This window comes from Schistocerca nitens, chromosome 9 (assembly GCF_023898315.1).
Source record: "Schistocerca nitens isolate TAMUIC-IGC-003100 chromosome 9, iqSchNite1.1, whole genome shotgun sequence".
Taxonomy (NCBI): domain Eukaryota; kingdom Metazoa; phylum Arthropoda; class Insecta; order Orthoptera; family Acrididae; genus Schistocerca; species Schistocerca nitens.
In genome coordinates this window covers 34450212-34474464 of record NC_064622.1, presented here as the reverse complement: position 1 = coordinate 34474464, position 24253 = coordinate 34450212, and the positions used below count along the sequence as shown (strand labels likewise).

General features: G+C 38.5%; 1 protein-coding gene across 1 annotated transcript in view; it reads left to right on the top strand.

Annotated features, from left to right (window-relative positions):
- The first annotated feature begins 17871 nt into the window (after positions 1–17871).
- The window catches only part of LOC126203365 (phenoloxidase 2-like), a 76692-nt gene continuing 70310 nt past the window's right edge, over positions 17872–24253 (top strand). The window contains exon 1 of the mRNA XM_049937662.1: positions 17872–17941. Within this exon, the coding sequence (XP_049793619.1) occupies positions 17882–17941 (60 nt within the window). The 5' untranslated portion in view covers positions 17872–17881. The remainder of the gene's footprint in view (positions 17942–24253) is intronic.

Sequence of the window (24253 nt, the reverse complement as noted above, 5' to 3'; positions counted from 1 at the left end):
CAGATTTAAATGATTTAGTATGTGATCTAGGACTAAGTAAATAAAAAGCGAAGCTGCTTGGTTCAAGATTACAAGTGCATAAACTACTCCACCACAGTACTAAAATCAGTGTGTTCAGACACAGAGAACATGCCTTTATTTCCCATTTTGCAGCTGATGGAGCACTGACGTTTTGCAATGACGTTGCTGGCCTAATGAAAATGCTGAACTTCACCTATATTTCACAGAAGTGGAGACTTTTCATAGATGCTTCGAAAACAAGTCTCAAGGGTGTTTTGCTACATAACGGAAATAAAATACCTTCTGTTCCAGTAGCTTACGCCAGCTTGACTGAAGAGCATTACGAATTCGTACAAATAATGTTAAATTCACCACAATACAATGAATAGAAATGGAAAATATGGGCAGATTTCGAAGTAATTGGTATGGTACTGGGAATGCAACAAGGCTACACGAAGTATGTCTGTTTTCTTTGCGAGTGGGATAGTCGAGACAGAAATTTTCACTATGCAAAAAAGAAATGGCCTAGGTGGAGACGGAAAGTGGGCAGAAAGAATGTACAACGTGATAGTCTGGTAGCTCCTGAAGATATACTATTACCTCCACTTCACATCAAACTTGGCCTAATGAAACAATTAGTAAAGGTCATGGATCCAACAGGCAGTGGGTTTGCATATCTAGTTATCACTTTCTCTTTGCAAAAATAACACTTTCACAGAAGGATAACAAGATACCTTTACTAATAATATTTACATCGTTTGCTTATATATACATATATATTCCTAATTTAATGGTCACGTCCGGTACAGAACTGCTGTCGATCATTATCTTTATGGCTCTCTCTAGCTTACCAGTTAAAATTTACGTCTTCCACTTAAGACTATTTTTCAATCTCCTCTTATAAACTCAGCTACCAGTTTCATTTATTATTTACCGTCAAATGCTTATTAGATTTTTTAATTGTCTCAAAGACAAACTAATTGACTTCCTCTTTGAGAATACGCCCCTTTTTATTACTCTTTTCACTTATGTGTCCATTAATTTGTGTTTACTGCGTTATTTAAATTGAGGACAGCCTCCAGACAGAGACTGTCTCCTTTTCCATGCGGAATACTATTCGCTTAAAAATGTACGGGCGATGACAAACTAATCACGCGTTACAAAGACAACAGACTCATTTGCATGCCAAACAAGTGGCTTGACTCTAATGGGCTTCAATAGGCAAAACTTAACTGTTCTCGCGAACCTACACGCTTTTCATATGAGTCGCTTCGCTCAGACAGTACAAGTAAATCTCTACGAGCTGATCCTTGGAACAGGATGTTTGAAAGATTATCAGGGGTCGGTATCTTGGATAAGATTTTATAAAGGAACACAAAAATCAGCATTTAAATAATCTGCACATTATGAAAATTATCATACTAAACACGAAACGTTTATATGCGAGCGCTTATGCTGGTGCAATTGCGTTTTGCGTGTCATTCACTTAGAAAATATAATTGATTCACTTACATACCTCCATGCATGTGCTTGTTTGACAATTATGCTCTGTAGCCTTCTACAAGAAGCTGTCATCAATATTTTTTTTTTTTTTCGGACTCCTGTTCTTAATCGCTACATTTAGTCTTGCGGCTGGCATTTTCTAAGTATAATATTTCCATGGAACTTATAATATAGCGTTATCTCTACCTCTTCTTTTACTTGCTACACCTTCGAATTTGCGTCAGCATAACTTATCTGCCATAGACTTTAAAACTCTATTCCTAATGAAGTTTTCCATATACACTACTTCTTCTAAGCATCAGATCTTACACATGTTCTTTAGTATATTATAATTTACTCCTTTTTTAGGTTATTTGTTGCTCTCATTACGATATCCTCTGTTATTCTTTGATTCTAGTCACGAAAAGTTATGACCCTTTATTTTACACAGGACTACAACTTGTCCTCCGAGAGACTTTAAATTATTCATTATAAGACTGAGAGAAGGGCACTGATCACTCCTTCCTCTTTGATTTATACATCTCGGGAGCTGATTACCACACGAGCATCGTATACTTATATACTAACTTAAAACTAGTACTAAGTTCTCTCTTTTCCATTTTCCTTTACCTGTAGTCAGTTAACAGATCGGTACAAACTTTCCTCATACAGTCAGCACTGTATGATGACCTCCAGACGTATTAACTGCTGGCTTGTCATTTTTCTTGAGTTATCATTCGACGTCGACGACTTAACTTGTTCTCTGGTGATGCTTTGTAATTGCCTGGTACTATTAACACTTGTAAATTTCTTATGTTACCATTGTGGAATTTTCTTAAGTCACTATGTTGGAACAGACCTCCTGTGTGCGGCTTCTGACAATAACATATGGGCCTTCATAAACGCGCTGCCACCTACGATTTTTCTTTCGTAGCTTCGATGGTTTGAAATGAGTCCTTAGTAAGATTCTCTCACCTTCTCTATATTCAATAACCTTATTTACCTTTTTGTCAAATGCTTTCTTACGAGGTTTGCATACGTTGTCAGTGAAATCAACGACTGCCTGATTTTGGTGTCAGCTTCTTGTGAAGGCTAAAAAAATGCTGTTTCTAGTTTTCCTGATCGTGGTGGTTCTCCCTACCGGATATCGCCCTTAACGTCTCCCCCGTTTCGTGTTGGTGTTGTGACTGTGTCACGAAGGGTGGTGAATAAGGATCTTGTCCCGTGTACGATCCACTTTGTGCATAAAAGATTTGTGTAGTCCTTTGCCGTTTCGGCTTCGGATTTCCTGCATAATCATTTGAGTGACCGGAAAAATTTATATTTGTCAAGAGGTCGGAGTGTATTCTGGGCCATGTAGTGTAATGTGTTGTCATTATTAGCAAAATGTTGTTGTCCTCCACTTGTCCCATGCCATTTATGTGATTTCCACTCACGCGTCCTGTTGAACGCTGCTCCGCTCTGATAATTTCCTTGCTGTAGTGGTTTGTTTCCGTACTGATTTTGTGGATAATTGTGTGTTGAGTTTCCGTACTGTGGCCGTTGTGTACTATCCATTGGATTGCACGGTTGTTTACTATCATTTTTCGGTCGAAACTGTCCATTTCCGTACGACACCTGTTGATTTTTGTAGCCGCCGGACTGTTGGTAGTAAGCGTCGCTACCGCGCGCTCTTCTCTAATTGCCATTGTTGACCGCGTAACCTCCACTGTTTCGCCTGCTCACTTCATTCCGAGCGCTACCAACATTTGCTACAGCGTATTCGCGAATCAAATCCAATGAGTCCAATATGGAAAGTAATGCTTCGGTATCGTCCTCGGAAACATTAACTAATTTCTCCCTTATAGAGAAGGGCAATTTAGTTTTCAAAATCATGATCGCGTCTTTATTTGTAATTGGCGAGTCCCAGAATTTAATTTTTGCTTAATATTTTTCGAAATATCTTCTGAGACTGCCGTGTTTCGAATTTAACATTTCGGCATTGAACACTTATTTTCTTAAGCGCTGCTGAACACCATCACTCCAAAATTTGTTCAGAAACATCCGCTCGAATTCATTATAGGTCCTGCACTTGTCTGTCATTTCTATTCCCCATAAGCCGGCATCTCCTGTTATATGCTCCGTTACAAACTGTATTCTTTGCTAGTCTGTCAAACTGTTCAGAAATACTCCAAAGAAGTTTCCCAAAAATACGATCGGGTGTATGTCACGTTTTTGCGGGTGAAAGGTTGGAAATGTTTTGTGTTTCAGTACACTTTCTTCCTACATTTGGGTTATGAGTGTTGGTGGGCTGTTCACTTCAGTGTGGTTATGCACTGTGGTATGACGTGTGATCAAGTGGAGTGCTGTAATGAATTTGCTTATTGTCATTTCAGGATGAGGAGTGATTCCATTCGCTATCCATCGGATGTGAGGGACTTTCCACTTTGTTCTTTAGTGTCTGCACCTCTTCAATGAGGAAGGTCTTGTGCCAAAGTTCGCCTTATCTGTCCTAGCTCAGATAACACGGTGTCTCCCGATTTTCCTGGTTCCGCCAAAAGATCATAAGTAACTTCCCTTACTACTTCCTTCAGTTCTCTCTTTACCTTTTTTTCCATCAGATGGTCTTCGGTTTTTATTCACTCTGTGTAGTGATCGGATAACGCGTGAGCGTGAGCCTTTACCGTAATTTTTACCTGCTCCTCCATGTCAAGTGATTCTACTTGTTTCATCAAATCATCTATCTCCTTTCCCATATTATTGACAATCAGTTTCTCGGCGCTGACCTCCTTTGACTTGGTATCACAATTACCCCTTATATGCTACAGTTTCGTTATGGTATGCTTCTACCGTGGCATTAATTTCACCCTTGGCAGCTCCTAGTGCTGCATCAAATTTACTAGTTACCTGCTTGATCTCAGCCTCAACCTGTTACCGAGCGAGGTGGCGCAGTGGTTAGCACACTGGACTCGCATTCGGGAGGACGACGGTCCAATCCCGCGTCCGGCCATCCTGATTTAGGTTTTCCGTGATTTCCCTAAATCGCACCAGGCAAATGCCGTGATGGTTCCTTTCAAAGGGCACGGCCGACTTCCTTCCCCATCCGCCCCTAATCCGATGAGACCGATGACCTCGCTGTCTGGTCTCCTACCCCAAAAACCAACCAACCAACCTCAACCTGTTTACGGATCTCAGCTTTTACTGCCTCGATTTGACCATTTATTTCCGACTTGACCTCGCCCAATTGGGTATTCAGAACGGTAGTTATTTCAGCACTTCAAATTTTTCATTTAAATCGGTAAAAGCTCGCATTAGTTCTTTTTTGTTTTCCTCCTCTCGTTCAGCTCTCTCTCTTGCTTTTCGTTACTTTTCCCTATCATTATTTGCGATCCAATTTCGGATTTGAAGGACCATTGCATTCGTATCTACAATTGGGTTGCTACCTGCGGGATCGTTTGAATTGTTTGGTCTGTGTCAGTCATATCACCGGTGTTAGCCTCCGCCTCCACTCGCATGCTAATTGCATGTGAGCGCAACGAATATTGAGTGCTGTTCATATCGTCACTGTCACCTGCTGTCGGGATTAATTTCTGTTTACCCTCCGCCATCTCGCGGTGTCTGTTAGTCAAAAGTATTACGTCAGCTACACTTGGTTTCCTATGCAGTTCGTGACGTTAGGTCACGTGCTGTCTGCCAAGTATGGGAGTTGCACTCGCCTAACAAACGATTGCAAGGATGGCTAGAGGACAAATGTAAGGATGTAGAGGCTTATCTCTCACGAGGGGTAAGATAGATACTGCCTACAGGAAAATTAAAGAGACCTTTGGAGAAAAGAGGACCACTTGCATGAATATCAAGAGCTCAGATGGAAACCCAGTTCTAAGCAAAGAAGGGAAAGCAGAAAGGTGGAAGGAGTATATAGAGGGTCTATACAGGGGCGATGTTCTTGAGGACAATATTATGGAAGTGGAAGAGGGGGTAGACGAAGATGAAATGGGAGATATGATACTGCGTGAAGAGTTTGACAGAGCACTGAAAGACCTGAGTCGAAACAAGGCCCCCGGAGTAGACAACATTCCATTAGAACTACTGACAGCCTTGGGAGAGCCAGGCCTAACAAGACTCTACCACCGGATGAGCAAGATGTATGAGACAGGCGAAATTGCCTCAGACTTCAAGAAGAATATAATAATTCCAATCCCAAAGAAAGCAGGTGTTGACAGATGTGAAAATTACCGAACTATCAGTTTAATAAGTTACAGCTGCAAAATACTAATGCGAATTCTTTACAAACGAACGGAAAAACTGGTAGAAGCCGACCTTGGGGAAGATCAGTTTGGATTCAGTGGAAATATTGGTACACGTGAGGCAATACTGACCCTACGACTTACCTTAGAAGAAAGATTAAGGAAAGACAAACCTACGTTTCTAGCATTCTATGGATGTGAAACATGGACTTAGAAAAAGCTTTTGACAATGTTGACTGGAATACTCTCTTTCAAATTCTGAAGGTGGCAGGGGTAAAATACAGGGAGCGAAAGGCTATTTACAATTTGTACAGAAACCAGATGGCAGTTGTAAGAGTCGAGGGACATGAAAGGGAAGCAGTGGTTGGAAAGGGAGTGAGACAGGGTTGTAGCCTCTCCCCGATGCTATTCAATCTGTATATTGAGCAAGCAGTAAAGGAAACAAAAGAAAAGTTCGGAATATGTATTAAAATCCATGAAGAAGAAATAAAAACTTTGAGGTTCGCCTATGACATTGTAATTCTGTCAGAAACAGCAAAGGACGTGGAAGAGCAGTTGAACGGAATGGTCAGTGTCTTGAAAGGAGGGTATAAGATAAACATCAACAAAAGCAAAACAAGGATAATGGAATGTAGTCGAATTAAGTCGGTTGATGCTGAGGGAATTAGATTAGGAAATGAGACACTTAAAGTAGTAAAGGAGTTTTGCTATTTGGCCAGCAAAATAACTGATGATGGTCGAAGTAGAGAGGATATAAAATTTTGACTGGCAATGGAAAGGAAAGCGTTTCTGAAGAAGAGAAATTTGTTAACATCGAGTATAGATTTAAGTGTTAGGAAGTCGTTTCTGAAAGTATTTGTATGGAGTATAGCCATGTATGAATGTGAAACATGGACGATAAATAGTTTAGACAAGAAGAGGATAGAAGCTTTCGAAATGTGGTGCTACAGAAGAATGCTGAAGATTAGATGGGTATATCACATAACTAATGAGGAGGTATTGAATAGAATTGGCGAGAAGAGGAGTTTGTGGCTCAACTTGACAAGAAGAAGGGATCGGTTGGTAGGACATGTTCTGAGGCATCAAAGGATCACCAATTTAGTACTGGAGGGCAGCGTGGAGGGTAAAAATCGTAGACGGAGACCAAGAGATGAATACACTAAGCAGATCCATACAATATTTATTGTTCCATGGATAAATAAATAAATAAAAAGATTCACAAGGATGTAGGCTGCAGTAGGTACTGGGAGATGAAGAAGCTGGCACAGGATAGAGTAGCATGGAGAGCTGCATCAAACCAGTCTCAGGACTTAAGACCACAACAACAACAACAAACGACTGTGATCTGAAACGCAGAAGACAAGATGGAAGACGGGCACACTGAACAACTGAATTAGCACACAGCGCTAGGATTTTACATTTAACACGACACTGAAACCAAGACTCAACGAAGGGATCTAGACACTACGTTGTAAATCCTACCAAATTTTGACTTAATAAAAATAATTTTAAGCTGATTTTTTAAAATGTGCAGAAGGAAATAAAAGGAAGAATGGTAATGTAGCTCGAAAGACAACTGTACTACTGAAGCGTCACAACTGCATATGAAATTTTTTCGTAACTTACGTTTGGTGTCTTGAAGATCGGCAACTGGATATAAAATTTCTCCGTTTCCCGCCGTCGGCTCGTCTTTCCTCTTTGAAATTTTCGTCCACAATTTTTTAAGCGCGTAGCGTGCACATGAAAAATAAATGTATTGTTAGATACTGGTACATCTATATTAGCAGCAAACACAAGAGGACTTATTTTCGTGATTTAAGTCACGTCCCTGTTCAGTCGCCAAGTGTGGTGTATTTCTTTTTTTAAAAAAGATATTTATATTTTGATCAAATTATTATTCTCTTGTGAAGATTCAGAAATCTGTTGCGAGTTTTGCACCACTTCTTGGCGGGAAGAGCAAAGATTTTCAAAAAACTTAAGTACCGGTACTGTAAGTGATAGTATATATTTCACCTGAAATCGTTTGCAGAAGGCGTAGCGTTCTCAAGATTAAGAACACGGTTCGCATTGCCACTTAATTTATTTGTGTCGTGATCATGTTCGATCACGACTGGATATGAGACATAGCAACTACGAACTGAGAAACCTAAGGGACCAGACAGAGCTGGAAATTTTCTTTGCTATACAACGCCACACATTAAAAGAAACTGGATTTAAATCACGAACAAGGTAAATAGCAATGCACCTTCTGCCTTAACTACGACGTTTGCCGACATGCAGTCGGTTCCTGGTAGCTGTATGAAAACTATAAAAACACCGTTATTTCTGTTGCTATTAATAGGAGATGGATAGCATAGAAATACTTTAAGTAATAAGCAGACACTACAGCATTTGAGAGCACAATAACCAGTTTAATTACCTTAGTCAGTATTGCTAACAGTAGGCTCCGTACATTTCAATTTTATATCTTGCTGGCTGTTTCTTTGAATAAAGTCCATTAACATTTTCGACATTTCATCTTAGCTGCACACATAAATTCTTACATAGCACTGCACAATAGTAATATTTTATAATAAGTAATTAGTGATAGCGAACCACGCTATACACGCGTCCGCCGTCTTAAAAAATATCACGACTGTGGTAACAGAAGAGGATTACAATTCTTCAGCTCTTAAAAAAAAAAAAAAAATAAGAAACACAAAATATCTCTTTCGTAACAATTTATGAACAGTTAGTATTCTGCGCCGTGGCGCGTAAGGTATTCTTTGAAATATCAGGTGGTCGCTGCTCAGTGACGAACTAAGAAATTTTTACACAAATTTTATGGCTTTTATGGTTAGATTATCGAATGTAATTTTATTTAAGCTATCGAAACAGATACTAATATTACAAGTAGCATACTGAAGCTTGTAAGATAATACCCCATCTTTGCATTTGTCATCATGAAACACAGCCCGTAATAGCTGTAACTTGTATGGTTTCATAACCAACCTACATCTCAAAACACACCAAATTGTTTTTGCAGACAGCTGTAACTCTCAAATGGCTTCATAAGTTGCTTTTGTAGGATTACATTGGAAAGCAGTTTGAATTCATGTGACATTACTCTTCCTCTATGTACACATACTGCTTCTACAAACTGTTGATATCATCTGCAAATGTTCCATCCATTCAGAGGATCAGTGTGGTACATCAGTCTGAAACATCTTTGTACAGTAAGCATGGAATTACACTTTGCAAACTTAAGAACACAAAATGATTTCTACTGCGGATTAGCCATTTTGGAACATGTTATGCTAACCAAGCAAACAGAAGAAAACCAGCATCTAATCTAGACAATGTATTCATTCCTCCAGTAATCATGCTGTGACACAGTGATCAATGGTTTCAGCAACATAATATTTGTAATATGTATATTCTTTTTGAAACACTTTGTACAATTGGCCCTTAGGCTCTCAACAGTTTTCACTACACACCCACCCACCCACACACCCACACTCACAATTGTAGATGCCTTTATGACCACAGCCAGCTACCATGTCGCTGTTACATCTCCATGTCTTCCCTTTTGCCTGTTTGGAAAATAGTCAGCATCACCTCAAGATGAGAGATGTTGAACTCAGAAAAACAGTGAAACATTAGTATTATGCTCTAATGATCTTAGATGTTGGATTTTCTTTTGAAAAGCATTGTCTTTTTTTGTTTTGTTAACCTCCACTCTGAATTCTCTTAGTTATCCTAAATTCTATGTTGCACGTTGTTGAAGTGTACTCTTTGACTGTCATTTTAAAGAAATGGATTTCAGTTATCACTTTAATCTCTTTGGGCAGATTATTGTACAATTTTAATCCGTGATAGACAGCACAGTTTTGGAATTTTTAGCCCCCTCCTTTTAAGTAAATGCAAGTCTACACTGGCTCTTGAATCATGATTGCATGTAGAACTATTTGTGACATACTTACTAATGTTTTTCCTGGTGTGCACAAGAGATTGGTAGATGAACTCACTTGGAAAGTTAAGGAAGACTGATTTGTGGATATATCTTTACAATGAGTTTTACTACAACTTTTAGTTATTAATCTTATGGCCATTTTTTGCAGTTTTGTGACTGTATGCAGGTTTTATGCATTTGATACCTATGAAAAGTTTCCATAGCTAAGGAATGAGCACAATGGGAATAATATGTCACAGCAAAACAGTGCCTTTTACCCACTGATATTAGGACCCTAAGGCCATCACATGCTGAAAACTTTCTCTTTGCCACTATCTTTTTGTGTTCATTCCATGTCAGCTAACAGTCAGTATTCATCACCAAAAACACTATCTTTGCTACACAGTCTATAAATGTATCATTTATATAGTAGGAAAGTTCTGCTGAGATTGCATGTTGGCAGGAGGAGTATAGTGGAGTTGGAATTGTGTCAGATGGGGTGGGTAGATGGAGAGAGACGCAGAGAGAGAGAAACAGGGAGAGAGGCAGAAGCCCGAAGAGCATTTAGGATGGAGGGAGGCAGCAGGTTTTCTGGTTGGGAATGTGGGGGACAGCAGTGACAGGTGTGTGGACTAGGCACATGATGCACAGCTACTGGAGCCAATATGGTGTGGCACACAATGAAGATGACATGCCGACTTGGATTGGGAAGGAGTGACAAGACAGAGAAAGGGAAAACTGGTAGGTTAAGGGTGTGCAGACAGTGGCTAAAATCATATTGATGTGAGGAGGATTATGGTAGTGAAGCATGTGTTGCAAGGATAACTCCTATCTGCGTAGTTCTGAAAAGTTTGGTGGAAGAAAAGATCCAAATGGTCCAGGTCTTTCCCCTTCCCATACAATCAACACAACATCATGATCCACCCCTATACCTTAAGAGTCATATCCCTCTGAAAGACTCAGGTGCCCTGTCCACATACCCACCTTTTCCTATTCCAGTCCTATCACAGGCTCATTTTACCCCACCAGAGGCAGGGCCATCTGTGAAAGCAGCAGTGTCCTATACCAACTCCGCTGCAATCATTCCACAGCTTTTTATGTCACCATGAAAACCAAATAGCTGTCCATCAGGACAAATGGTCACCACCCAAGTGTGGCCAAGGACAAATTGGTCACCCAGGTATGCAACGTTCAGCTGAGCACAACATGCTCAATTTGAATGGCTGGCTCATAACCTGGGTCACCTGGATCCTGCCCTCTACCACCTGCATTTCTGAATGATGGAGGTGGGAATTATCCTTGCAACACATCTTTTGCTCCTGTAACTTTCCTAGCCTCAATTTCTGTTAACCCAGTGTCTCACATCCTGCACTCAACAATTTCCCCTTCCTCTGCCCTGTCATCCCTTTCCTACCCATGACTCCACATCACCTTCATCATGACTGCACCCCACCAGCTTGTTTCCCGTGCAACATGTGCCTAACCTGCACACCTGCCACCCCTCGCTCCCACAGTGCTCACCAGCAAACCTGTTGCTTCCCTCCGAGCTGCCAGCTGCCAATCCAGACTGCTCTTCCTGCCTCCCATTTCTCTCCCCCTCTATCCACACCACCCAACGGAATCCTCAGCCCACCCTAGTCTGTCTCCTGAAATGCAATTCAGACATTTTCTATCCAGTTGCCCTGTTAGAGATTCTGCCGTTCAGTGAGTGGTCACCTTTACTCCTAAATGATTTATCATATTTATGTTTGATGTGAAGTAATTTGTTTTTATGTTCATTGTTAATTGATTACATACTGTGTGATTGTATACATCCTTCAGGATTTTATTTGCCTGCTCTGCCAAGAATTCTCATATTTTATCAGTGATTATAATGTTGCTGTCATGAGCAAAAAGAATTCTCCTCTGTGTTTTATGTTATCTGGAAAGCTACATGACACATGAAAGTGTGGTGTATGATACTACAGTTAGTGACATCAGTGACCTGGACAGCACATTCGTAGCACCTGTGTAGCTGTTTCACAGGAGACATGCACCATTGAACACTGCTGTGAGATAGCCACTGTACATCCAGTAATTCTGAAGCATGAATTTCAATAACAACAGGTATGCAGCATGCATACATAGGAGCATTTTGTATTATTTTGCTGTCAGGAATCACTCTCCCACTATTTTGTTACAAATGTTTAGAAATATCAACACCATTTAGTTTCATGTAGTTCCTAAGTGTTCAATAAACTTGAAGCTAAAAATTTCTAAAGTAATCCCAATGAAATAACGATTAGATTTTTTCTAGAAGTAATGAATATCTTTTTTTTCTACAGTTTGTTATGTAATATGCTTGCTATCTACACATATAATCCATTCTCTATTAACCCACACCTAGATAAAAATTTAAATTGGAATAAACATTTTGATTACCTGTTAAACAAATTATGTACCTTTGCATTTGCTATGCAAATATTATCTGGTGCAACAGACATGAATACAAGGAAAATTGCATACCACAGCTACTTTTCATCAGTTGTAAGGTATGGTATTGTTTTTTGGGGAAATTCAAGCAATACATTGCGCATACTACAGTTACAGAAAAGAATTATAAGGAACATGTGTACTGCCCTTCCAAGGACATCATGCCGCCCACTATTTGAAAACAACAGTTATTAACAGTTCCCTCCTTATACATCTATGATATTATCATCTTTCTACACAGCAATTTAGAGTTATTCGAGAAAAACTGTTTCAATCACACATATAACATGAGAAACAAAGACAATTGTATGCTTCCCACTCATCGCTTAAACCTATATGCGCAGTCTCCTCAGTATATGGCAATGAAAATTCATAACAAGCTAAAAGGAAAGAATGTTCTGAGTATGAACCTAGAGACACTGAAAACAAAGTTATATGATATACTAGTCAAACGCTGCTACTACACTGTTGAGGAGTTCATGAAAGATGTACTGAACATTTGAGCAGGATAAATTTACATATAGTCTTGTGTGTAAATGTAGCTGTCATTCACAAAAGGGAGGAAAGAAAAATAAAATTTTATATTAATGTTAAAATTCTTTGTACCAATTAGGCCTAAGTTGTGTTATCCATTTTTTTGACTTGTCTTCTGTACGCTAATCATATTATTAGAAATTGTATGTGATGAGACGAATAAAACACTATTCACTCTTCTTTCCCTCTAATCAACCCATCCAACACAACCCCCAACCCACTCTAGTTGACCTGCCAAAATGAAATTGTGTGTTCAGCTGACACAATGTAGGGGCACAGGTGTGTGTGTGTGTGTGTGTGTGTGTGTGTGTGTGTGTGTGTGTGTGTGTGTGTGTGTGTGTGTGTCTTTGTATTCTTACTTGACAAAGGATTCATACCAAAAGCTAGCAAGTTTTCATCCTCTTTTGTGTGTGCTTGTTGATGACTCAATGCTTGTGCTATTCCTAATTATTTAGATTCCATCAAAATTCCCTACAATTTTTATATACCAATTTTTGTTCTTGCCTTTTCCTTCATAATCAGCACAATTCTGCTGTTAAGTATAGCGCTTTTAGAGTAATTCCTTTTCTTGATACATATGAATGTTTCATCTGAAGGAAGGCCTTATAAGAACACTGAATTCTCTACAAGTACAATCAGTAACACGTATCTTTAGTGCAGTTGTGTGAATAAATCACTTTATTTCTCTTCAAGAGAAAGGGCAAGTACATGGATTACCGTGAATGTCAGAATGTAGCATATGCTCATGTTCCACGTACTTTTGTATTGGTTATATACTCATATGAACCTTTATGTCACCTGTCGTCTGAGGTGTCTGTCATTTAGAGACAAAAGTTCTTCTATTGGAGCCCTTACACAGATAATGATTTTATACATTGTATGGTATTGTAACAATACAGTAACATTCTCATTTATTCAGTTTTTCATTCATTTATCCCTCCAGGGATCTTCTCATAATGAATAAAGGGTTTGTCATCATAACTCTATCTCCACCCGAACAGGCCATGAAGGCCCAATAGTACTGACCAGCCATCATGTCATCCTCAGCCCACAGGCATCACTGTATGTCGATATATAGGGGTAAGTGGTCAGCAGACCATTCTCCTGGTCATTTGTCAGTTTACAAGATCAGAACTTCTACTTCTCAATCAAGTAGCTCCTCTGTTTGTCTCACATGAGCTGGGTACACCCTGCTTGCCAACAGCACTAGACAAATTGGGTAGTCACCCATCCAAATGCTAGCGCAGCTCGACAGCACTTAACTTCAGTGATCTGACGGGAAACGGTGTTACCAGTGCGGCAAGGCCATTGGCTTGTCATCATAATACAATGAAAATAAATAGTTCAGGTATACATACACATAAAATATGTAAGTTTATTTATAAGGATAGGACAGAACTCAGGCATGGCCTTGCTGAAGGAACCATCCCAGCGTTTGCCTGAAGTGATTTAGGTAAGCCATGCAAAATCTAAATTAGGAGGACCGAACTGATCAATCTCCATCTACCAATACAAAGCCAGTGTCTTAATTGCACTTCATCATTCTTTTGCTCTGTACTGTGCAGTGTTCTCTTGATTATACACAGTTTTGCACCTAATACAGAATGATTATGTGATTACGTTTCAAACTTTCAGGGATTAAGGGAAAGCATTAATACATCAATCTGAGGTGAGGGACCCTGGTCTAGAGATTATTGAGTCGAAAGTTATAAGTGAAATTGTTCTGATTGCTCTAACAGTGGATCTTTTCTGCTGCAAGCTCTTTCCATTCCATATTTTGGGAGGTGGTAGTATAGACCAAAAAAAGAAAATTTTAGAGCATGTTTACTAGACATAGTAGACATGAGCTCTGAAAGTTTATAACATCCCCATGGAATCACTCTGTATAATGAAAACATAGTTTTGTAGTGTACACACTTTGGATGCCCACTGATGACTCCAGGACCATGAACGTGCATGTCTCTATGACTTCCCTTCATCTGGAACACTGAGTCTCTCCCTGATGAGTGAGATGACAAACTCAAGAGTATGACAAGACATTACTATCATGCTCTATAGATCCTGGCATATGATTTTCTTGTAAAAGATTCATTGGAATGATCTACTGTAATGTGACAGAGTTTTGTAGTTATCCACTTTCATTATTAACCACTAATCTCAGTCCTCTAAATAATCTTCAAGTATGTAGTATGCTGCACTTGTGAAGAATGATTCAGCTGCATTTTCAAATGAATGCATTTTAGGAATCTTTTTCATGCCCTTGAGCAATGTAGTATACAAGTTTATCCTGTATTAGAAAATGCTGTTATGAGTTTTCGTGTGTTTTCTGTGGTAAATGTAAGTCTAAACTGGCTATTGTCCCATGTTTATGTGTAGAACTATTAATGAAGCACTGAGTAATTTTTCCCATGATATTTGCAACATTTTGGTAGATTTGTTCATTTGGTACAATAAGGGTTCCCAGTATTTTAAGCAGTTTTGTACAATGAGCCCAACTGCTATCAACAGAGCATGTCAAATTGATTCTATGTTTTTAGATTCCATGAAGGCTTTTGACATCATTCCTCACAAGTAACTCGAATCAAATTGTGTATCTATGGAGTGTCACCTCAGCTATGTGACTGGATTCATGAATTCCTATCATAAAGGTCACAGTTCGTAGTAATTGATGGAAAGACACCAAATAAAACAGAAGTAATATCTGGCGTTCCTCAAAGAAGTGCTATTGGCCCTTTCACGTTCTTGATCTGCATAAATGATTTAGGAGAAAATCTGAGCAACCCTCTTAGATTGTTTGCAGATGATACGGCCACTTATGTCTTATAAAGCTATCAGATGATAAAACAAGCTGCAGATCTATTTAGGTGGGATATCTGTGTGGTGCAAAAAATGCCAATTTACTCTAAATAATGAAAAGTGTGAATTCATCCACATGAGTACTAAAACAAATTTACTAAAATACAGAAATCTAAAGGCTGTAAATTCAACTAAATACTTAGGGATTACAATTACAAATTACTCAAAATGGAATGACCACATAGATAATGTTGTGGGGAAAGCAATCCAAAGATTGTGATCTATTGGCAGAACACTTAGAAAATGAAACAGCTCTATTAAAGACACAGCTTACACTACACTTGTCCACAGCCATCCGAAGTATTGCATCGTGGGACCTGCTTCAGATGCAGTTGATGAAGGACATTGAAAAAGTTCAAAGAAGGGCTGCTCCTTTTGTATTATTGGAAAATAGGTGAGATAATGCCTTGGAAATGATACATGACTTGGGATGACAATCATTAGAGCAAATCCGATTTTCGTTGAGACAGGATCTTCTCATGAAATTTCAATAACCAACTTCATCCCCAGTTTGTGAAAATATTTTGTTGGCATCCATTCACATAGGGAGAAATGATAATCATAATAAAATAAGAGAAATCAGAACTAGTACGGAAAGATTTAAGTGTTCATTTCTCATGCATGCTCTTCAAGAGTGTAATAGTGGAGAAACAGCTTGAAGTTGTTTCAATGAACCCCTCTGCTATGCGGTTAATTGTGAATTGCAGAGTAATCACGTACGTGTAGAAGCAGATGTAGAGCTGCTACTTCAGTTACTGTTCTTACAATCCTATTCTGCAGTTTAAAAATTTTGTACCTGTTTTATGCCTTTGATCCCCAGAAAGAAAAACACATGGCCAAGATCTGAATGTACATAAATGTAGTATGCCACCATAAGACATTAGTGGTTATAAACTGATGACAAGAGCATAAGATGCTCATAACGTTCTTTTGCCAGTATCTTTGTGAGTTCATTCAGTATTAACTGAAATACATACTGTTCATTTTATGTTCAGTATTAATTTATTAGTTACTGCCAAATCATAACCATCCTTGAAGATTTCATTTGCTTTCTCTAGTAGTTCTGTTGTTTTTTTATCAGAGACTATGATGTTGCTGCCATCGGGAAAGATACCACTAGCTATAACTTTTGTAACACACTTTTTTATTTTGAAAATGTGTCTCTCTAAGTTGGAGAAACTCTAATTAAACGGATAGTATTTTCAGAATACATAAGTGTGTTATAATGTATCTAAAAACAAAGATGATGTGACTTACCAAACGAAAGCGCTGGCAGGTCGATAGACGCACAAACAAACACAAACATACACACAAAATTCAAGCTTTCGCAACAAACTGTTGCCTCATCAGGAAAGAGGGAAGGAGAGGGAAAGACGAAAGGATGTGGGTTTTAAGGGAGAGGGTAAGGAGTCATTCCAATCCCGAGAGCGGGAAGACTTACCTTAGGGGGAAAAAAGGACGGGTATACACTCGCACACACACACATATCCATCCACACATATACAGACACAAGCAGACATATTTAAAGACAAAGAGTTTTTTAAATATGTCTGCTTGTGTCTGTATATGTGTGGATGGATATGTGTGTGTGTGCGAGTGTATACCCGTCCTTTTTTCCCCCTAAGGTAAGTCTTTCCACTCCCGGGATTGGAATGACTCCTTACCCTCTCCCTTAAAACCCACATCCTTTCGTCTTTCCCTCTCCTTCCCTCTTTCCTGATGAGGCAACAGTTTGTTGCGAAAGCTTGAATTTTGTGTGTATGTTTGTGTTTGTTTGTGCGTCTATCGACCTGCCAGCGTTTTTGTTTGGTAAGTCACATCATCTTTGTTTTTAGATATATTTTTCCCACGTGGAATGTTTCCCTCTATTATATTAAGTGTGTTATAAGAATTATATCTGTTTTAAATTCTAGAACATTCTGCAGAGATCTTCAAACAGCTTTGTATTTTTACACCTGTGTCACATTACATGTATTCACTAATGTTCTGTGCCTTTACCAGTGTTCCTGTGTTCAAAAAAATAGTGAAAAACACAACTCAAGCTTGTTTAATATAGTCATGTAGAGTTTCAGAAATGTTCAGAATGAAATTACTGTCTGTACCACTTATCCGTCTCAAAGTAATGTCTAGCCACATAATATATGCAATTACATTAAATTTATGGTAATTATAAATGAAATCTGAATAGCTTCAGCTGTTGCATCCAGTGTCATTAAGGTCTCAACGCGTTTGATATGTTATCAAGTGCAGTCGGACACAATATTATGAGGAAAACGTTAGTAGCAGCTGCTTTCCAAGTTCACTTGGAACAGAACCAATGTTTATACACCAAGAGGCTATATAAAGTCACTGCCAATGTTGGAACAGGCCAGCCACCAACATGGAACTCAGGCTGCTGGTGGTTTGGGGCCTGCTGTGGCTGGATGGCTGGCTGGTTCAGGTAAACTTTGTGGATGTGAACTTCTTGATATATTTCTTGACTTCACTGTATAGTCTATTATCTGCATGCAATATGAATATTATTTTTCTCCCATGTCTCTCTTAAAATTATATCCCTGAAAATCATGTTCAGTTCAACATTTTTTTCAGCATTTTATACATTTCCTTTTCAGTTCTGGAAATGATATTCTCTCTGATTGATTTCTCCAACTACACGTATTTAATGTGCTCCTTTTTTGTCCATGGCAGTTATTGCCACAATTTTGTTTCTCTGAAGTGATTATTAAGATGTGCTATAGGAGTGGAACTGTCATTCATGCATAAAATTTTAGACTTTCAAAGTGTTACTTTTCTTCCCTGAATTGTGTGTTTCACTCAGGTAATTTTGAATGGTGCATTTGTTCTTTGATAATTTACATCCACTCACAATACTCTCACTTTTGTACTGCATTAACTATTAATAGGATGAATATGTAATTGAAAGCGGTCACAAATTGTGGTTACTACATGTGGAAGCATTACATTGGTGTTTGCTTGATTTTTGAAGCATAACATGGGAGTGAACTCAATGAAGTGCCGTTGAAACCAGTAGAGTGTTTATAAACCACAGGAATAATTGTTCATGCTGTGGTTTGCTTGCTTCTTCCATTTACAACACTTGATTGTGTTGGTAAACAACACAGCCTATTTGGAACATAATCCTCTCCATCTGTTCCTGCCCTGTCGGGACTAATAAAACAATTCCCGTATAAAACAAATAATATATTTTACTCACTGTCAGTGTGGGTCATCCAAAAACCAATTTTCATAAAGTTAGATCTAATAATCCAGATAATTTCATGTCTAGAATATATTATCAAATATTTAATGGATTTGTGTTAGTTAACTGACAGTTTGGATCCTTTGTTATCTCCATCACTCTGTACCACTTAAATTCACAGATGTATCTTCAGAGATGTGAAATGAGTCAAGATACACATGTGATGTTCTGAACTATTCCACTTCTCATTTTTGTTCTTCATGGTCTAGGCCAAATGCATTGTGTGACTTCACATTCAGAGATGTTCCCATCTTTTTGAATGTCTTCGAGAATACTGATCTCCTTGTGGCTTATAATGACTTACATGTTTTGGCAATTTATCTGCATTCATTCTGTTAATATGTTCATCCCATTTGCTTCTGTAATCACTCACCATTTTTCAATATTATGAACACTAAGTACCATTCTTATGTCTATATTATGTATTCTGTCTAATCTTGAGCATCCTTCTACCTTTCTTAAAAATCTCATTTGTAGTGTTTGGATGATACACAAGTTCTTATGTGCAGGCATACAGGTCAGACACACATATATTAAAACTAGTGTTGCCATTATTTTATAAATTTAATTCTGGGCTCTTTTCTTATCTTGTTATTCAAAGTTCTATTTATGATGCCATATACATGTTCAAAATGTTGAATCTTAATTTTTATGCCTTGGTCTTTATTTTAACTTGTGGCTGTTCCTAGATAGTAGACCAGTTTACTAGCTGTCCAATAAATTGGATGTGTGTAGGCACTTCCTGACCAGTTTTTCTTGTTGGACAGATGGTTAGTTGCTTGGATCTGTCCATCCCATCAAATAGTGCCATGTATAGCACTGTCTGACCAGTTTCCCAACAGAGGGTCAACTGACAAACTGCCTATTGGCTTCTGTCTCGGGTCAACTGCCGTTTGTGCACACAAAACTAGATGTTGTATAAAATGGCTAATTAGGCAGACGACAAGGCAAATTGAAGTGTGATGACAGAGTTTTTTATTTATCAGCAATGAGGTATCTTCCGTTTCTTTCATTGCTATTATTTATTATGACTGTTTATGCTACCAACGCGTAATAACAAAGTGTACTTCAGTGTCTCTTTTTTTTCATTACTTTGATATGTTTCCTCACCAGGTGTCAGGAATCATCTTTGATGATTGTGGAGGTGCAACAACAGTGAATTTGAGATCCTCTAATTTCTTCCAGTGGCTGGAAAATGTAACATACCATAGCTAACAGCATCTCTTCACAACTTACAGCCTCTCTCATGACTGTATTTTGTTTCATTAAGAATGATTTCATAATGTTCAACAGCTCTGAAAACCATGTTTCATACTTTCTGAGATAATTACAAAAATCAATGTCTCTGAGCTCCTTAACTAATAGAGCATGGATCAATTTTAGTCTTTGTAAAAGACACTTCTTTGCACACTGCTTTCTTTTGGCTTTTCTTGGGCTTGTTACCTCTAAAACAGCCAAGACAAACCCCAGTTTTTGTTGTGTCAAAAAACGTGGCATCTCATCAAATATAATCTTAATGAAATTACTATAAGCAATTTGCAACCAGCGATAGGAACTGTGCAGCATTGCAGTCTCTGAGTGCAGTTGGTCAGGATATGTGTAGTCTGCCACAAAATTGGCTGTGACAGCAAATAAATTTTTATTGAGCATGGAAGGAAAACTGGTGGTTCCTAATTAAAAGTGGTTTACCTTGAAGACAATTAGGTAAATTCAAACAAAAATGCGGAGAAAGATTATTTAATATCTGCAATCAAAGAATTACATCTTAGGAATAAAAAAACTTATTTAATTCCTATAACTAGATATATCAAAGAGCTAAATAAATAATCAGTATGCTTCAGATTCCAGATCTGTTTTTGGAACCTTTGTCTAATCATAACGTAATCCAGTTGGTATCTTCTTATGTCTCCAGGCCTATCCCAAGTATACCACCACCACCTCCTCCTCCTTGTCCTCCTCGAGTGATTTTTGAACAGTGTATCCACTATTACTGCCTAAAATTCATTTCTGAAATAGTCTTTTTCCTCTCTCATTCCTGCTGCAGAGCCCATATTCTCCAGTAACTCTGTCTTTTATTTTTTCCCCTACCATGACATTCCAATCCTCCTTCCTGATATAATTTTACTTCCACTGTCTTCTACTTATGACGTTGGCATACATACAAGAACTGTTGTAGTTGGTTCTCACTTGCTGATGATTCTGATGCGAATAATCTTATTATTGAACTGTTCACAGTAACTCATTCTCTGCTTTACCTTCTTATTCATACTGAATCACACTGTCATTGTATCATTCTTTGTCACTGTTTATACTATCTGATGCTCATCTAACCAGAAATTCTTGTCTTTTCTCATTTCACTTCACTGACCTGCATTGTATCTAGACTAAACCTTCACATTTCACTTTTAATATTTTCTGGCTTCCCCACCATATTTAAACTTCTGACAGTCCACACTTCGACTCATAGGATGTTACGTTTCTGTTGGACACCCAATCTTTCCCTCATGGTTACTTTCCCTGTGGGAGTGCCCTCCCAGAGATCTGAATGGGACACTAAAACAATATCATCATGATGCTTTTTCAGTCATAGACAACATGTCCTGTGGATACATATTGTGTGTCTTTCATGTATTGATTTCCATTGTCCTCTGCATTGTTGTGCCATTGATCACCACTGATTCTTCTGCCTTTTAGGAGCAGTTTCCCATCCTAATGGAAGAAGGTGCCCTGATCCTCTGTTCACTCCTCTGCCTCTTTGACAGGGCCAGTGGCAGACTAAATGTGATTGCTTGTACTGGAAGTCTTCAGCTGTCATTGCCGATGATTTTTATCCTAAATTTAAGCAGTCACTGGTTACAAACCCGGGATCCAGGACATTTTGATTACTAATCAAAAATGTTACACCCAGACAAAAGTTATTAAAAATAGTACAGTATTACATAAGTTATTAGCTAATTCCTAAATATGGTTACCTACAGTTTTATAATATGAAAGAGTTATGTTAAATTTACAAAATACATTTGGTCAGCATGAAGAAACAGAATTCTTTTGCCCTCTAGATGCAGTCCTTTTACTACTGCATTTGACTTTCTATTATTCACACTTCCCTAGCTACTTAATATAACTTCCAGTAATGGACATTTACATAAACAGTCACATAACATATAACCAACAGTCAACTTTAGGTAGTCATTACCTGGGATAATCAGGTGAGGAACTAGATAGCTCAAGGTGGTTTCATACTTTACAGGGCTTGTGGAGGATTTATGGCTGTCACAGTTGCATATCTAACTTTTATAAAGTCATATATAACATTTTATATGAATGCTAACAAAGAGATAGAGGGGCTGGCCAGTACTTACCTCAGCCCAGTACAGCCAATAGATACACAAAAAACAGAACCAAAAATTTACGTTCCTAGCTTTCGGAACAAATGTTCCTTCATCAGGGAGGAGAGAGGGGAAAGAAAGGGAAGAAGGGAAAGTGGATTCAGTTACTCACAACCTAGGTTATGAAGCAATAGGGAAAGGAAAACAGGGAGGGTAGCAAGGATGGAGGTATGGTTGACAGAGGGAAGCCAAAGATATTCTACTGTAAGTACTGTGCCAGCTTCAAACCAAAGAGGATGTATACAGAAGAAAAGAGGTATATAGTATACAGATAAACACCTCCCTGTTTTCCTTTCCCTGTTGCTTCATAACCCGGGTTGTGAGTAACTGAATCCACTTTCCCTTCTTCCTTTTCTTTCCCCTCTCTCCTCCCTGATGAAGGAACATTTCTTCCGAAAGCTAGAAACGTAAATTTTCGGTTCTGTTTTTCGTGTATCTATCGGCTGTACTGAGCTGAGGTAAGTACTGGCCAGCCCTTCTATCTCTTTGTTAGTGTTTGTTTCACATCTTTATATGAGATTTTCCATTAATCATTTTATATGAATGCTGTACTAGAAATGTAGTTTATTTGCTGTTTGCAGATATTGTCAGCTTTCATTTGCTGCTTCATATGATGTGATCACTGAAATGGTATAAATTTTCCAATTTCTATTGCCCAGTGTAAATTTCATAATTAAAACCAATTGTAACTTTCTTGTTGCTTACCATAAAATCATACTTAAAGTGGCAATGAGCTTGTCCTAGCACTGCAATTTTTATGCTGTATTTCGTTTTATTGTGCCATGTTTGTAAGGTCTGTAATGCAGTTTTCTTGAAAATGCCATATGCATCTTATATTTCTTTCACTATAGGCACCATGAGGTCTTTCCCAGTCACCTCAACCATGCCTGAATGGACTTGTCAAGAAAAATCCCATGTCCATTGGCACTGATTACCAGAGATAGCCCTGTGCAACTACTGCACTAACTGTTGGTGCTTCCTCTGCCACCTCTCATTCCATGAGCCTAGTGCTTGTATTGTTAAAAGCTCATGAAGTATGATTGTAGACTTCTGTGGCTATGGTCTCCTTCAATAAAGCAATTCTAGATTTATAAAGATCTCATCGGGTTGTTTTACTAACCAGGGTTGCTGTTATAAGCTCAATTCACTTCATCACTTTATGTATTTATGACAGTAGGGGCTATACCATCCTCATGAAAGCTACTTGCAGTAATGGCCAAAAAACTGGTGTATAAAACAATGTGAGAGACTGCTACAGCTGGTCAACTGATATTCATTTATAGCACTTGGAGAGCATGAAAATTTTATTCATGTCCACCTGTTGTGTTTGCAGTACTAGAACCAGCCCAGACAGAAAGGAGACTATGTCCTCAGTTCCCTTGGGTTATTGGTTTCCCACAGTCAGCTGAAACATTAAGACTTCTTGCCAGTATCTAGTTCTTCTTGAGCACAGCTTTGTCTATTGTTTTAAGATTTTTACCTTTTGGTAGAGTTTAAGCCCACCATCCAACACCCTTCATGAAAGTAATCTCCATTTATGCAATCACAGCTGCCCTTTTTTTTTAAATTCTTCCCATGAGATTTATTACATAGATGTTTCCTTCCCTTATAACTGTCAGAAGACAAAGGATTCTGACAAGTAGTGATTGCAAACTCATGCATTGCCTTTGAACAGTAGGCCTACTGCAGGCCTACTACAACATAGCAGTTGCTATGTCATCATTTAATCAGTGTCTGCCTCTGCATCAACACTCATACCCTGCACACCACTTTGAAGTGTGTGCCAGAGGGTAATTCCCATTATTATGACTTATTTCTATGCTGTTCACTTATGAAATGCAGGAGGAATGATTGCTTAAACACTTCTCTGTGTGCTGCAGCTAGCCTAATCTTGTTGTAATGGCAGCTGTGGGAGCAATATATACAACGTTGCAGTAAATTCGAAGGACCCTCACTTAAGCAGGTTCTTGAAACTTTGCAAACAGGCTTTCACAGGATTGTTTGTGTCTCTATTCAAGCATCTGCTAGTTCAGATATTTTTGCAATTGTGTAACACTCTCCCTTGGGTCGGATAAGGCTGTGACCATTTGTGTACATACTTTCA